This window comes from Mytilus edulis, chromosome 8, assembly GCF_963676685.1.
Source record: "Mytilus edulis chromosome 8, xbMytEdul2.2, whole genome shotgun sequence".
NCBI lineage: Eukaryota > Metazoa > Mollusca > Bivalvia > Mytilida > Mytilidae > Mytilus > Mytilus edulis.
Genome location: NC_092351.1, coordinates 46,155,592 through 46,171,241, shown reverse-complemented (window position 1 = coordinate 46,171,241; position 15,650 = coordinate 46,155,592). Strand labels below are relative to the sequence as shown.

At 32.4% G+C, this 15,650-nt stretch overlaps 1 protein-coding gene across 1 annotated transcript; it reads right to left on the bottom strand.

Annotated features, from left to right (window-relative positions):
* LOC139485704 (uncharacterized) lies at positions 1-14,598 on the bottom strand. The gene is made up of 8 exons (XM_071270345.1): positions 14,521-14,598; positions 10,513-10,639; positions 9,525-9,590; positions 8,725-8,795; positions 7,640-7,838; positions 5,500-5,619; positions 4,816-4,938; positions 1-1,159 (listed from the first exon to the last, which is right to left on the bottom strand). Exons 1-8 carry the CDS (start codon positions 14,526-14,528, stop codon positions 842-844), a joined length of 1,032 nt encoding a protein of 343 aa, XP_071126446.1. The 5' UTR covers positions 14,529-14,598; the 3' UTR covers positions 1-841.
* Between the last annotated feature and the right edge of the window lie 1,052 nt (positions 14,599-15,650).

Sequence of the window (15,650 nt, the reverse complement as noted above, 5' to 3'; positions counted from 1 at the left end):
TTCTTTAAAATATACTTTATTTTACATAATAAGACTAGACATAATACGACCGATAAAAGTTTATATAATATGAAAACAAAACAAATGTAAATAAGAATGACTATATACAGACACGTACGCCCATAATGAAACTTACCAGTTCACTAGTACCACATAAAATAAAGTCCATATGTACATAAAATTAGCTTTTTTTTTATATATATGGATAAATCTGTTGTAGAGTTGTCACCGAATTAGACGTACTTATATATAAAAACATATATACAAATACAAAGAATATGACAGATGTACATGTATGGTTCCATACATCGTTTTTGGTTTAACAATAAAATATCCGTTTAAAAAAAATCTGATTTTGTTTTAATCGAATATAGTCTATTGCAAATCAAACAAATATATTGTATATTTATATGAAATGATAAAATAGCAATGGTCCTTTAATAAAAATACGTCAACAATTCTTATATACCTCTTCTGAAAACATCAGTTGAAAAAATGCCTTTTTTACTGTTAAGAACACAATTCTAATAAAGTAGAAAGATTATGATTAAGTAATCAGTATCTGCCAATATTATATATCCGGTTATCGAATGAGCCAAACATTTGTCTGTAAAGGTGAGAACCTTTTTCACTTGATACGATTCCTTCATTTTTTCTGTGATTATGGTTTATAAATACAGACTCTGGTTAATTTATTATAGTAACGGTGTATAATAAAAAGATCCATTGACTGACTCATCCTATGAAACCCTGAATATTGTAACTAAAAAAATGTACCAACAAAAAAACTGGTCTTTCAATTGTTTGTTACAAACATCAATAGCGTATTTTCTGGATGTTTTTACATATTCTCATACGTAGGGGCCGATGTTGCGTCTGATGTCATTTGCGCAACGCCTTTGTACAGTACAGGTCCATCTTCGTGTAATAACAGAGCAGGCCAAACCACATGATCAATGACGTCACCGGATTTTGTATACGATCGAAACAGATCTACTCTTTTAACATCAGTTACTATTACAACTGGTGGTATTTGTAAACATATCGACCAGCAAACTTCAAAACACTGATCAATATATAGTTTTAATGACTTGTGGTTCAAAACTTCTTGTCGCTTTTTGTCAACAAACTTCTTATTCAGCAAACTGTACATAGTCTCCTGCAATACAGATATATAATTTAAAATTGCATTTAAGGATGTACTTAGATGAGGTTAGGTGAAAACTAAGAAATTAAGAAAATTGATACTATAAGTTGGTAGAGCATTCTTTAAGGATGAAAATAAGCTAAAAATATTGATAGGTCATGGACCTCCTTTTCGAGATATTTGAGGTTTAAAATATGGCGGGAAAAGTCTGACTCGGACTTTTACCTTACATTTGCATTTGTATTCTTTGGGTCTCAAAACAAAAGAAAGAAAATCAAGAATCTTCTTAAATTTTGGAAAATCACCTTTCATGAGCTATGAAGTCTTATATGAAAAAATAAATGTGTGTTATGGGGCAAAATATTTTACCTTGTATTTTATGGAAAATACCAAGAAGTTCGAAGATTTGACACAAAGTCCTAAACCTCACCTTAGTACATCCTTAAGATTAAAACACAAATGAAAATTTAACCATTTGGAAATGGAATGCGCCATATCTTCATCAATGATGACATGAACATGCAGTAAGCGAAGATTTTGAGTAAATACTCAAATAAGAAAAAAATAAGAAAACATCAAAACTATATACTTCTTAATATAAACTAGGAAGCAGGAAAATCTCTTAACAAAATGAAAAAAATCTGAATTTCAACTATAATTTAGTTCGATAAAAATGATAATTATTTACATAATGAATCAAAACAGCACACTGCATGTCAAAAACACGACAAGGTACACGAACTATGTTCGATCTCACTTACGTCATCTAGTAGTACTTAACCTAAGTATATGTTTCCTTTGCGAAAGCTAAATTTAGTAACTCTTCAGAAATTAAGAATGTATTAAAATTATATAACATCCTTTACGAATCTTAATCATAACACTGAAATTCTATTCATTATCGCTACTGTATTGCATCTGTTATTGTGAGTCCAAATTATATAAACTTGTTTCGGCATATATGTTATTCGTTTTAACTTGCTACGATTCAACCATCATCATCGAGTAACTATGCCATTAAGATAATAATAAGATTCCAATTGCATCACAAATTATTATAAAATTGCCCTGATGTTAAAGTGAACATGCAATTTAGTGGTTGACAGGCAGTTTATACGAAAATAAATCAATTGCATTGGTCACATACATATTATAACTAACAGTTATGAAAGGAGAAAAATGTTATTTTTAGAGATAAAAGTTCAAATAAAGCATTTTTTTTATAGAAGAAAACATAGTACCTAAAGAAATACGGTTATTTGATTAGGGACTTTTCGATTTGAATTTTTCAATTCAGATCAGTATTTTTATGATTGTACATTTTTATTCTTAGTAATTGGCAGTCGTTGTATGACTATAATTAACAGTTAAAATCCGATAAAAGAGTCGCCTTCGGGGAAGTCATTAACAAGGACAAAAGATTGGTAACACATGTGTCCTGTCTGGTGATTTGGTTTTTACATAAATCATATCTCTTTGATACATAGTTTGAATGTACTTTGTTGTAATTGAAGTGATCACAATTTTTAAAATTTTGCTGCTATCATTTTAGTCACAGGTCTTGAATCATCTTTTTAACTCCTTATAATACATATTCTTGAAGCAAATATCTATAAATAAAGGCAACAGTAGTATACCGCTGTTCAAAACTCTTAAATCGATGGAAAAAAAACAAAATCTGGGTAACAAACTAACACTGAGGGAAACACATTAAATATAAGAGGAGAACAAAGACACAACATTAAAATGAAACACACACAGAAACGACCTAAGCATTTGACAAAATCCGATGAGAATAACAAATATAACATCACAACCAAATACATGAATTTGGGATAGAAAAGTACCGTGACAATTCTTATAGTAATGTGAATTCACACTCAAATATAAGAGAACACAAACGACACAACGTTAAAATGTAACACACAGAGAAACGAACTATAATGTAACAATGGCCATATTCCTGACTTGGTACAGGACATTTAAAAAAAAAGATAAAAATGGTGGGTTGAGCCTGGTTTTGTGGCATGCCAAACATCCGCTTTAAAGGCAATATTAAATATAACATTAAAATGACATCATGACATTACAGGACTACAATACAAATAAATAGGAGAACGTATTAGACAAAGAAACACACGAATAATAGCCAACAAAAGGCACCAGGTTTAAAATTTAATACGCTAGAAGTGCTTTTCGTCCACACAAGACTTACAAAAGCTCGAAAGTCAAATCAAGTACAAAGTTGTACAGCACTAAGGATCAAAGGTTCAAAAAGGTTGTGCCAAATACGGCTAGGGTTTTCTGCTTGGGATAAGAACATCCTTATTATTTAGAACAATTTATACTATTGCAAACAGTAAATTTTTATAAAATGAATATATAAAAGATATACACATCGTCCAAAGATACTCAACGTACACGATTAAAAAACGATGCCGTTTAACGCAAAGTCAGAACAGAAGTATGTCAAGGAATGCAAATAAGGGACACACATATTTCCGGTGTGAATGAAGAATAGATACATGCAAGGCGTTAACGGGTTATAAGATTGGGTGTTTTAAATGATAGTAGGAGAGAAGGGTCTAAAATGGCATATTTCTCTAAGATTGTTTTAGTCAATAGTAATTATAATTTCGGTAAACCTTTTTGGATGTCATTCACATTCTAATCAACATGCATTAATAATTAAAACAACGTTCCTGACCTTTAATTTCTTCTACAAGAATGATGAGATTATTTATACATAAGATATATCGTCAACGGGACTACTGATGGCTTTTTATAATTACGTAAAATATCTAAACAATGACACAATCATATAACGGAAATATCTCCGCCGCCAATTGAAATGTAAATGGTTGATATATCAAAACAAAGAATCATATACATAAATTATTTAAAACAAACTAAAACTGATGGAAAAATATTTGTTTCGTGGTTTTTCAAAAATTAAGAAGGAGATGATTGTCTACAGTTTTCTCTTATATTGTAGCTATATAGTCAATAGTAATTAGAATACATTTCGGGAAACATTTCGGATGTCATTCGCATGCTAATCAAAATGCAATTAGAATAAAAAAAAATGTTCCTGACCTTTAATTTCTTCAACAAGAATTATAGGATTGTTATACATAAATAAAAACAATATTCAAAGTAACCACTGATGGCGTTTCATACTTCTTCATGTCTGTACGTCTTCATAATGAACCAATCGAACAATGAACTTTATAACCCGGGCTGTTTGTAGACATACATGTACATTAATTGGTGAAATAATGTTAAGGATCAGTTTATCTGACTGAATAGGTATCAAATGATAGTTGCTGGTCACAATACTCTTTGTATGACGTGTTGTTGCAATTGATATTATGAATTCCTTGTCTTCCAAAATTATTCCCATTTCATGCTGCTGAACATTAACAATCTCCGTGTGCTAAAAATTGTAGTTCAGTGATTTTTTTTATTACTGGAAAGTACTTTTTCCCCCGAGTAAACATAATACTACAAGCAAGACAAGGATATGAAATAAATTCAGAGACTAGAGCTGTCGTTATTTATTTGAAATTTTCTGCTAAAAGGAAGACAACTCGAATGTACAACCAGCTACTGCCAACGGCATTAAAGTTTGATGTGTAAATAATTATTTATATGAAAAGACAATATACCTTGACATGTTTATCTTGTGTGTAATTGATATCCTTTGCAGACAAATATCTCGAGCATTGTAATCTAATGTCATCATCCTTCTTTTTCGTTTTTGTTCCACCATTTTGACCCATTTCCACATTCTGTAAACACACAAAACAAGGGTATTGAACAACTTCAAATAAATATCAGCTGTTATCAAATATGTTATATCAAATATGTCATTGAATGATATTTCGTACTTAATCAAACAGCCACTACGTTAAAGAGAAAAAGACAAACACATTCAAACATAGTAACTTGTCAATAAATTCTTTCATCAAGTATGTATATTGTTAGTGAATATTGCAACTTACTTAATTTAATTTTTCATAAGACTTAACGGTGCAATATATCAAAAATCGCCATAAATGTCCTTCTGCAAACTTATGAAGTATAGAAATGCACACTGTACGAAGTCAAGGATTTTGGCGCCATCGCGGTATTGGCGAACTCATCATTTCTTTAGCTTGAACTAAATCAATTTGAGAAAGTTCATTTTCCACCAAACAAAGGCGTCATCGCCTTCGATACAGTGTTGAATACATGTTTGTCAATTGTATGAATGGTTTTATGGTTTACAATAAAATAGCTTGTAATATTTTGCATATAAATCTCAATTATGTTTTTAAATCTCTTATTAAAAAGTAACACAATCTGCGTACTTGGTATATGTCTATGTTTTCGCCTGAATCTTGGTTTTCCTCCAGCTTGACACCCAGTACCAATGAGGCAAACGACTTTAATCTTTTCTCTCTTTGAAGTTTACAGTCTTTATATATAGCCTAAAATATATAATTTTACAAAAACTCATTAATCGAACCATGATTAATTTACGATATTGCAATTGGGAATTCATACTGTTTTTAAGCTCCACCTACGATAGTAGAGGGGCATTATGTTTTCTGGTCTGTGCGTCCGTTCGTCCCACTTCAGGTTAAAGTTTTTGGTCAAGGTAGTTTTTGATGAAGTTGAAGTTGAAGTCTTAGTATACAAGTTCCCTATGATATGATCTTTCTAATTTTAATGTCAAATAAGAGTTTTTACCCCAATTTCACGGTCCAATGAACATAGAAAATGATAATGCAAGTTTCAGGTTAAAGTTTTTGGTTAAAGTTTTTGATCAAGGTATTTTTTGATAAAGTTTAAATCCAATCATTTTGAAACTTAGTATACATGTTCCCTATGATATGATCTTTCTAATTTTAATGTCAAATTAGAGATTTTACCCCAATGTCACGGTCACCTAAACATAGAAAATGATAGTGCAAGTGGGGTATCAGTGTACTATGGACACATTCTTGTTTTTTTTATATTTCTTTAGGCCTATGATCTTTTACAGTAGGAAATATAGGATGTCACTAGACTAAAATAGCTGACACGAGTCGACGTCTCAAATATGTAAAATCTAAGTAGGGACGAAAGTACGCAATCACCTACACACAATTCAAATCCACCCTAACAAATACAAACTCATTGGGAGCAACGACATGTACATGTAGTAAAACAGAAGGAATAAATGTAGATGTGCCGAGTACAAAAAACGTTTATATTTTTTATTACATTCATCTTATATTGTTTTTATACTGCAATTTAATTAAATACATTGATACTCATTTGATGGCTATTTATGTAACACAAATTTGAAACTTTTTTTCATCCTTTAATGAACCTCTGTTTGTTACGGTGGCAGAATGCGGCCATGAAAGAAAAAAAAATATGTTGTTCCCTCAAGATACTATGTCGTTCCCTCAAGATGCTATGTCGTTCCCACAAGATAGTTATCTCGTTCCCTCAAGATACTATGTCGTTCCCTCAAGATGCTATGTCGTTCCCACAAGATAGTTATCTCGTTCCCTCAAGATACTATGTCGTTCCCTCAAGATGTTATGTTGTTCCCTCAAGATAGTTATCTCGTTCCCTCAAGATAGTTATCTCGTTCCCTCAAGATACTATGTCGTTCCCTCAAGATGTTATATTGTTCCCTCAAGATAGTTATCTCGTTCCCTCAAGATACTATGTCGTTCCCTCAAGATAGTTATCTCGTTCCCTCAAGATACTATGTCGTTCCCTCAAGATGTTATGTTGTTCCCTCAAGATAGTTATCTCGTTCCCTCAAGATACTATGTCGTTCCCTCAAGATGCTATGGCGTTCCCTCAAGATACTATGTTGTTCCCTTAAGATAGTTATCTCGTACCCCGTACATGTAGTTTGTGGGGGGAAATTATCCATGATGAAATTGACTTTTCACAACATATAGCTGTGTTACTTTGTTAAGGAGATAAACTTGTTGCAGTATAAATATATTATTTGCATCCTCTCGCCATGTTACGTAAAAGCTGATGATGGACAAAATGTGCAACAATCTCATAATGTATTCATAAGCATTTTGGTTCTCGTTAAAGACAACAAACAATTTTAACTATTACAACAAACAGAAAGTTCGACATAAGGCAACACACAATGCATATTTATAGATTATTGTTGATCATCTCAACGAGATTGATTTTCTCACTTGAGCCGGTACGGCAAAAGCGAGAAAAGCAATGAGTTGAGATAACCAATGATATTTAATCTGTTTATCGCTATTTTACCTATGACGACGTTGTTGGTTTCATGTCCATTTCATTAGCACCGCCACGTGCTCCCTTAGTTTTTATCGATAATTTTCATATCACTGGACTCTGCTGAGAAATAAAATTATCAGACAGTAAGATCAAAGGAAAATTTCGTAAAATAGCCATAATACATAAAAAAAACAAAACTTTATTGATCTATTTATATTGATGCATTAAAACACTTACGTTTAAAACTTCTAACAACATCTCTATGCCTTCTCTCTCTTGGAATTTGTGTCCGTCTAAAGCTTCCATGGCGTCTGTCCAATGGTTGTCATAAAGTTCTGAGAATCGCTCACTTATCTTACTGGGTCTGTTGTCGTCTCCTAAGTTTGCAATCCCTGGGTTGTTGTTTGTCAGCCGCATACCTGCTTGTTCTGATAAGCTTTGTGAATTATGATATTCAATTAAACTATATATACATTTAGGTCAGAATCGATGATATTTTCAAGGACATTTCTTTCTTACATTGATATTCATCACTTTCGCAAATTTGTGGATATTAATGTTATTTGAAAATGAATAAAAAAACAACAATCATATTGTATATGCATGTTCCAAATCAGGAGTCTGAAGTTTTGGTGATTGTTTAACTGAAATAAATCTTGTCATCTCGGGGCCTTCTATCGCCAACAACATGTATACAGTATAAATGTGTTTCTCGTGGTTGAAGTACGTGTTTACATCTACGTTTTTAAATCCGTGACGAATAGTCTGCATGCATTATTGGCTATATAATTAGAAAAAAGAAGATGTGGAATGATTGCAATGCACTGAAGCAACTATTCACAAGAGAACAAATGACACAGAAATTAACAATTATATGTCACCATACATATTTCAAAAACGAGCAAAGCCCATACCGCAGAGTCAGCTAAGTATAATTTAATTTAAACATATATATTTATAGTGGATTGAGAAATAAGTAATTGCAGCTTATATTAATCCCTTTCCACTTGCGGGTGTGAGTGCTGCTTTGTAGCGGCATTAGCCTTCTCTTTCAAAATCTACAAGGGTGCATGTCTTTTACATGCATGAAATATGGCTCTCTCGTAACACGGGTCAGCTATTTATCGTCCCCTTCCGAAGGACCATCATCGTTTCTCAAGACCATACTCGCAAATGGTGTCAAGGGAGTCCCTGAAATTGTCTCCCCGTAGCAGGGATCGAACCAGGAACCTTTGTGTTAGTAGTTCGATGGACTATCCATTACACCACGGCGCTCCTATGTATATATACAAACCAAGTCTCCTTATTTTTCATATACTTACTCATTTAGTAGCCTCTTCTTTTCATACTGCAGTTCTTTGAGTCGTTTGATACTCTCGTCAGAGTTTGGGCTCTGAAATCAAAAATCGGAGTCTATAGAATTTTTTTCTCACAGATTCTGAAATCGACTATCAAAGTCAGTTCCATTCGCACCTTTGGGCATCTATAACGAAATAAATCGTTCCTTACTATTAGGAATATCTCAGTTGTCTGTCCTGTATAAGTTCTGGTAATGGTAGTTTATCATGATGTTGAAATCACATCAATTTTTATGCATTACACAGTCATGTCGCTTTTTGGGTAAATTCTTGATGTAATATAAAATTGGGTTTACAAACCGAGATTCGAGGTTAATTGGTGATGGGATGTTATAGTGCGAGCGGTATTAAAGCATTCTGGATATAACATTTTATATAATATCAGAACCCGGAACTCCAATTTACTGAGTTTAATGTGGAATAGCATATGAACTAAATCACGAGACAGAGATTTTGCTTGTTTAATGTAGCCTAAATAATTGATGCTGCCTCCGAAAAAAATCCTTCTTAGATAAAACCTTCGATCAATGAATCGTAATTTATCTGGACATTTGTTCTATTTACTTCAGAATAAAATATACAAATTATGATTTGATAAGTTTATAGTCATAAAGATAATTGTTTACATACCTGACAGTTTTATATCTAAACACTTTATTTATTAGATAAAACATTAATATTTCTGTAATATAAATTAAATCATATGAAGTATATGTTAATAATATATTGTCATACTTGATAATCGTTATAAAAAACAGCCCTACCTCATCGTCATCGCTATATTCACTACCGATAGACATGCTGTCAACATTTTTCTTTTCTAATTTTGCCTGCAATGACAAAGAAATTAGAATGGAAACAGTGAATGTATCAAATAAACAACATCCCGACAAAAAAGCAGAACACTTCCCAAGGCCCCTAAGTATATTAGTTGTCAGCGAGGCTTCACGTTTATTTAATATGATTGTTATGGTGTTAAGTACGGAAGCATATTAGCTCCAAAGATTTTTTTTAAATTTCTTCCTTCATTTGTATATTGAAATAAGGCTATGTCGTATAATTACCAATGATAAAACTATCATTTAGAGTTGAAACGAAGTGGATAAAAGAAGGTATAGGCTATGATGTGCGCCATACGGCCGTCAACAATACGAAAACCTATACTGTATAGTCAGTAATAAAGGGACCCGACATGAAAACTGTGAAACAAGGCAAAGAAGAAAACATAACAGCTTTAAAATTACAAACAAAACAATTTTCAAACAGACAGTCTTGAATGAACCTGAACGTCAACCAGCCAAGAACAAAGAGCAGGCTCAAGACTAAAGACATTAAGAATATGGCATGATTAATCAATGAAAGTTTGTGAGTTCCCAGTCCTCTTCTAATCTGGGACAGACAGTAGGTTCCAATATGTTCCGTCTTCGTATTTCTTTTTCGCCTGCTTTACTTACATTTATAACCTCCGCCCTACAATATCAGTTATACTAGTACTTTCCTGTCTATTCTATAGGAACAGAGAAAGCAGTTAAAGGGCTATAGCTAGCATATCTTACTTAAATAATGTGGATCAAAAAGACAGAAAAAACAATAAACAGAAGAAAAAACACAGAAATCTGTGGTCAAGAGCACAATACATCTTTTAATAAATTTTAATACCTTTATTATCACATAAACATTTCGTCAAAAGTAAGAAACATGAAAGCAGTGTTTCTTAGTTTGCTGATAGAAACGTTTATACAAATGTCTTACCTTCAATACAATAAGTTGTTTATCAGCTTTCGATACCCATTCAAACAATTCCTGATTTGGATCCGCAGTGTTATCTTGTATTAACCTTTTCAATTCCCTGTTGAGCTCCATGTATTCCATAACCGTACTAAAGAGACAGACACATTAAAAAAATATTTACAATGAAATTTATAAATCAGCATACATGAATATTTAGACGTGTACAAGACTATGCGTTGTATAATTTTTTGAAGAAAAACCTTTTTAAAAATACAAATATTTTGAATGTTCCCATTTTGTTTAAAACTGATTCCTGAAAAACATTTTTTTTTGAAAACAAGGAAATAAGATTTATTTCTCTACTTAAATTTGTCCTCATAACTGAGAGTCCTAATGTTGCCAATCAGTGTATTGGATGCAATAAAATGTTGACAAAACAAAGATAAACAACGTCGAAACTTATAAATAATATGCCTTGACAATTCGTTAAAATGTCATGTTTTAGGAAGGATTGAATCACACGAGTAACTCGCATATAGAAATACGGCCAGATCTAAGTCTTCTTCTGACCGTTAGTAAATCCCTTGCTAAAGTGGAACGATCGTTTTGGCTTTGTGGGATTTTTAAATTCGCAACCACGTCCGATTAGAAAAGGGAAGTCATCGAGTCAAGGGAGTGTCGCACCTTCTAAAGGTTAAAAACCTTTGCAACAATTATTTGTGAGGTTCTTAGGGAACATGCTTCCAGACTAAATTTCTGTTTCTTAATGGTAAGCCCTCATTTTCCAGTTTATTATCCCGTTTGCCTCTTTTATGTTTGTTCCTCCACTGAATATGCATGAAATATACGCCACTGTACATGTACGTAAAGCAGACAGCAATCAACCAATACATCAATCAATACAGAAAACTAAATATAGTATTGCTGCTTTTAAGAATAGTGAACTAATAACAGAAGAATTAAAAAGAACTAGAAATTCGCCGTTTCAGAATCTAAAGGCGCATGGGTAATTTCATTGTTCGTACCCCAAAATGAAAATAACGTAACGTCATTGGTTGAATTTCCATTGTTTGTGACATTTTTAACCAATCGCGACATTTTGGTGTACACTTTTGAAAATATTACCCAGGATGCATTATATTCTGAAACGGCGAATTAAAAATGAAACAAATTAAAACTTCTAGATACAGATGTATCATGTGTCGTTGGATTGCTGTTCCGTTGACGTATATGTTCCACGTTTCTGTTAAGTCATTACAATACATTTGTTATATAGAGACGAGAAAAACAATACGAACAAGCTTATAAAAAAATTATAATTGGAAACGATGATTTCATAAAAACCCGTACTTTTAAGTTTTTTTTATTTTTTATTCAAGTATTGCGGAAGGATATATTTACACAAAAAAGTCATATAGTTGAGTAGATCGTATTATACGTTATTCAGTATCAATTTCTAGTTTCAAAATTTAACTGTTATACTGATTTAAATAATATTCTGTATGGTCGAAAAAATAAAATTCACAAAACATGTTCCGAGCAACACTTCTGAAGTTAACCATTCATTAATAGATTGCTATAAGCAAGTTTGTTTCAAAATATTTCCTGTGAAGAAGATATAAATTATTACATTAGCTATAATTCATTTAAATTCCAAACTTCTATAAACATGATAAAGGATTTAACAATGAAATGATAAATCTTACTAGAAAACAAACAAAAAATAATGGAATTGTCAGTTTTCAAACTGGAAGTGTAAATGAACCAAAGTGGTACTGAGAAATATAGCATCCACTTTTTATTTTTATTGTTTTCTCTTTAAGTATTCCTAAGGATTCAATAAATAGAAAAAGTTCATCTGGAATATTGTTCTAGAGTGTGAAAAAATGAAAATACCATAATTTATATTATTATTTTTAGTTTTTCCATTTTGAGCTTATCCTACTGAACATTTAAGTTTTATTTGTATAAAATTCACTTTCTTTTTCTTTAAATGATAAAATATAATGATTTCCTGATGGTAAACGAGTTTCTCAAGGACGACATATATTTAGTTTCACGTCTATTCATTTTCAATTTTAAACATGATTGTGTCCTTAATTTTAAACTTGCATCTGGACAATATTATTTATTTTCAGTTCTTACCTTAACAAGGTATAATTACTTATCAACCCTCCAACACCTTAAAATCTTATTAATAGTCCAATAAATGTTCTTGTGCAGATATGTTTCATCCGTCCCTATTCTATCATGTTCAAACGGTTCCCCTCTGAACCGGATGTAATATGAAACTATTTAACCAATATTAATTTCTCACAAGGAGAGGTTTATAAAGTGTTATAAGTGCCAATAAGAAAGCGTAGTACAAAGATTACAGAACAATGATGTACAGACCGCATAATATAAAAATTTATAGCTGACTATGTGGTATGGGATTTGCTCATTGTTAAAGGCCGTACGGTGACCTATAGTTGTTAATTTCTGTGTCATTTTGGTCTCTTGTGGAGAGTTGTCTTATTGGCAATCATACCACATCTTCTTTTTCATAATAACTAACATCACCTGAAGAGATTTAAGTGCATAGATCAAAGAACAATGATGCACAGACCGCAGTACAGTCTATATAAATAAGCATAACAAACATCACCTGGTGAGGCCAAAAAGGCTCTGAGATAAGCAAAAGTGAAAAAAAGTATATAGAGAAAAATGATTTTTTTAATGACGGATGACAACTAAAGACTGCAGGCTTTAAGCTAAGTACGGCGGAAATTAATGCTGTAGGTTTAAAAAAAAATTCGACTTTCTTCCTATTGGGGGATATTGATGAAACAAACCAACAATAAAACAAACTGTTAAAATATATTGGAAAAGATTTGGCGTCTTGTTAAATTTACACTAAGCATAAAGCAACCAACAAAGTACTGATCTCATAATTCTAGCAGTTGATAAAACTAGTCCAATGTTTAATTTCAATTGGAAGTGCTTAAAATTCTTAGGAACACTCAGTCTGTATTAAACTGAGTATTTCATCTATTAGTTGTGAACTAGTCCTTTTCACACTGAATTTTGAAGATTCTCAGATAGGCGGGGTACTACATGTTATATATATTGAGAGGGAAAAGGGTAGGGTGTGTCGATGAAATACGTGTTTGTTTCATGCCCCACAATACATGATAAAAATGGTAAACTGAGCAAAATATACATTGTAAAGTATAATTTTACTTGCATTACTAATGCAGCTATAAATAGCCACCACTTATCAGAGCTCTAATCTAATGACACAAGTTAAATTTCATTTATTGGTTTGATACTTCTCGAATGATGTTATCTACTTAGCTCAACCAATTATGCATTTTTATTTCATGTACATGTATCAAGGTAATTTACATAGTATTTCGGTCAAAAAGTACATATTAATAAGAAATAGTTAACAAATACTTATGTTGCCCTCTAAATGTAGTATAGTTGTTGCTCGGTTTTATGGCATGTGTGGTGTGTCAGCAATGGCGGATCCAGTGGGGATAGGGGGTCGGGGGGCTTAGCACCCCCCTTTATTTTGGACGATCAACACATTTGAATGGGACCATATAGTTGGAATCCCCCCTTTCAAAATGGCTGGATCCGCCCCTGGTCATAACAATCTAAAGCCCGATCGAACACATTTATTACAAAACGCAAAGCAAAGAAACAACGCTTTTATTGCTATTATTACCTATTACCTGTTATTATTACTTCTTACTTAAAGTGAGGGTTTCATCAATAATGAAAAGATACTACTACTCGTCCATATATCCCAAATATAAGAAACAAGACTCCCTCCTCTCTTTTTTTCTTTCCCCAACTACACCACTCCGTTTTGATGCCAAGTGCATATTTTAACAGATATTGCATATTTTAGTCTATTAGGGATTTCCATGATTCGAATTAAAGTGTGTATGAAAGAGTGAAAGTATAATTTGAATTTTTATTTACATTTAAAAAAATTGCATGTAGATCGACATATTAGTGTGAAAATGTGAAGGTACTAACCGCAACATGGTGATGTGCCATTCATTACCATAAAACAATTGTATTTATTACCGGAAATCATAACAATACTTACTCTTTATGAATAGATAAATTTCTTCCGTGTTTAAATATGATATTGTCACATGACCAAATACGTCACTAAGTACACTAAAGATATATAGTAGATAATTCATTGATTATTTTCATTTGAACTTTAAAGAACAGAGATTTAAAACCCCTTTGGTATGTGTAAAATAAGAGATAAAACAAGTGTTCACAACTATTTTTAGGCGAGTGACATTTTAAAAAAAGACACGTAGTCAGTGACTATAAAGGGGGGGGGGGGGGGGGGGGGGGGGGGGGGGGGGGGGGCTCTTAAATGCAACAACCTAACACACAACTAAATTTTTCATATGTTATAGTATAAATCTGAACTTCCTTTATTGGTCGGTCGAAAAAATTCGTACGGTGCAATTTTTGTAAAAATTGAATTAACATCGAGAAATAATTCCAAATTGAAAATTGACTAACAGTGTTGAAGCGTGAAAAATAAACATGTAGCTTTATTTTCTGTTGTCATGCCATGGCCAATCTATAGAAAAATACTTTTCAATAAAAAAGAAAGTAATTTTTGGAAGATATTTTTTCGACTTGAAACTAAAATTTATGATGTTCGTATGGAATCTACACATGTTTTCCTCCCGAATGATATATAATATAGCTGTGTGTTAGATAGGTGCATTCAAAATATTTTTTAGGTGTGAATGTCACTCGCCTATTTGGCCAATCTAGTTAAAAACCGGTCTCTCATCGTTCCCGTTTTCTGATATGTCGCGTGGGCTGAAGCATGACTGGAGCGGCCCCCCTTAAGTCAGTCAGAGCCCCCCCCCCTTATGGAAAGTGCTGGATCCGCTCCCACGCGACATATCAGAAAACGGGAGCGATGAGAGATCGGTTTTTAATTAGATTGCTATTTGGCAAAACATATAACATTTGATATTGGAGCGAAAAATATTTAAGGTTTTCTAAATGGAAAATAACATTCTTCAATTGCATAACTGAAGGTACATTTATAGTGTGTTTTACAGAATAGAGAATAATGGGAAAAACATAAAAAAGAGAATAATGGGCACGAATATAAAGAATAGATA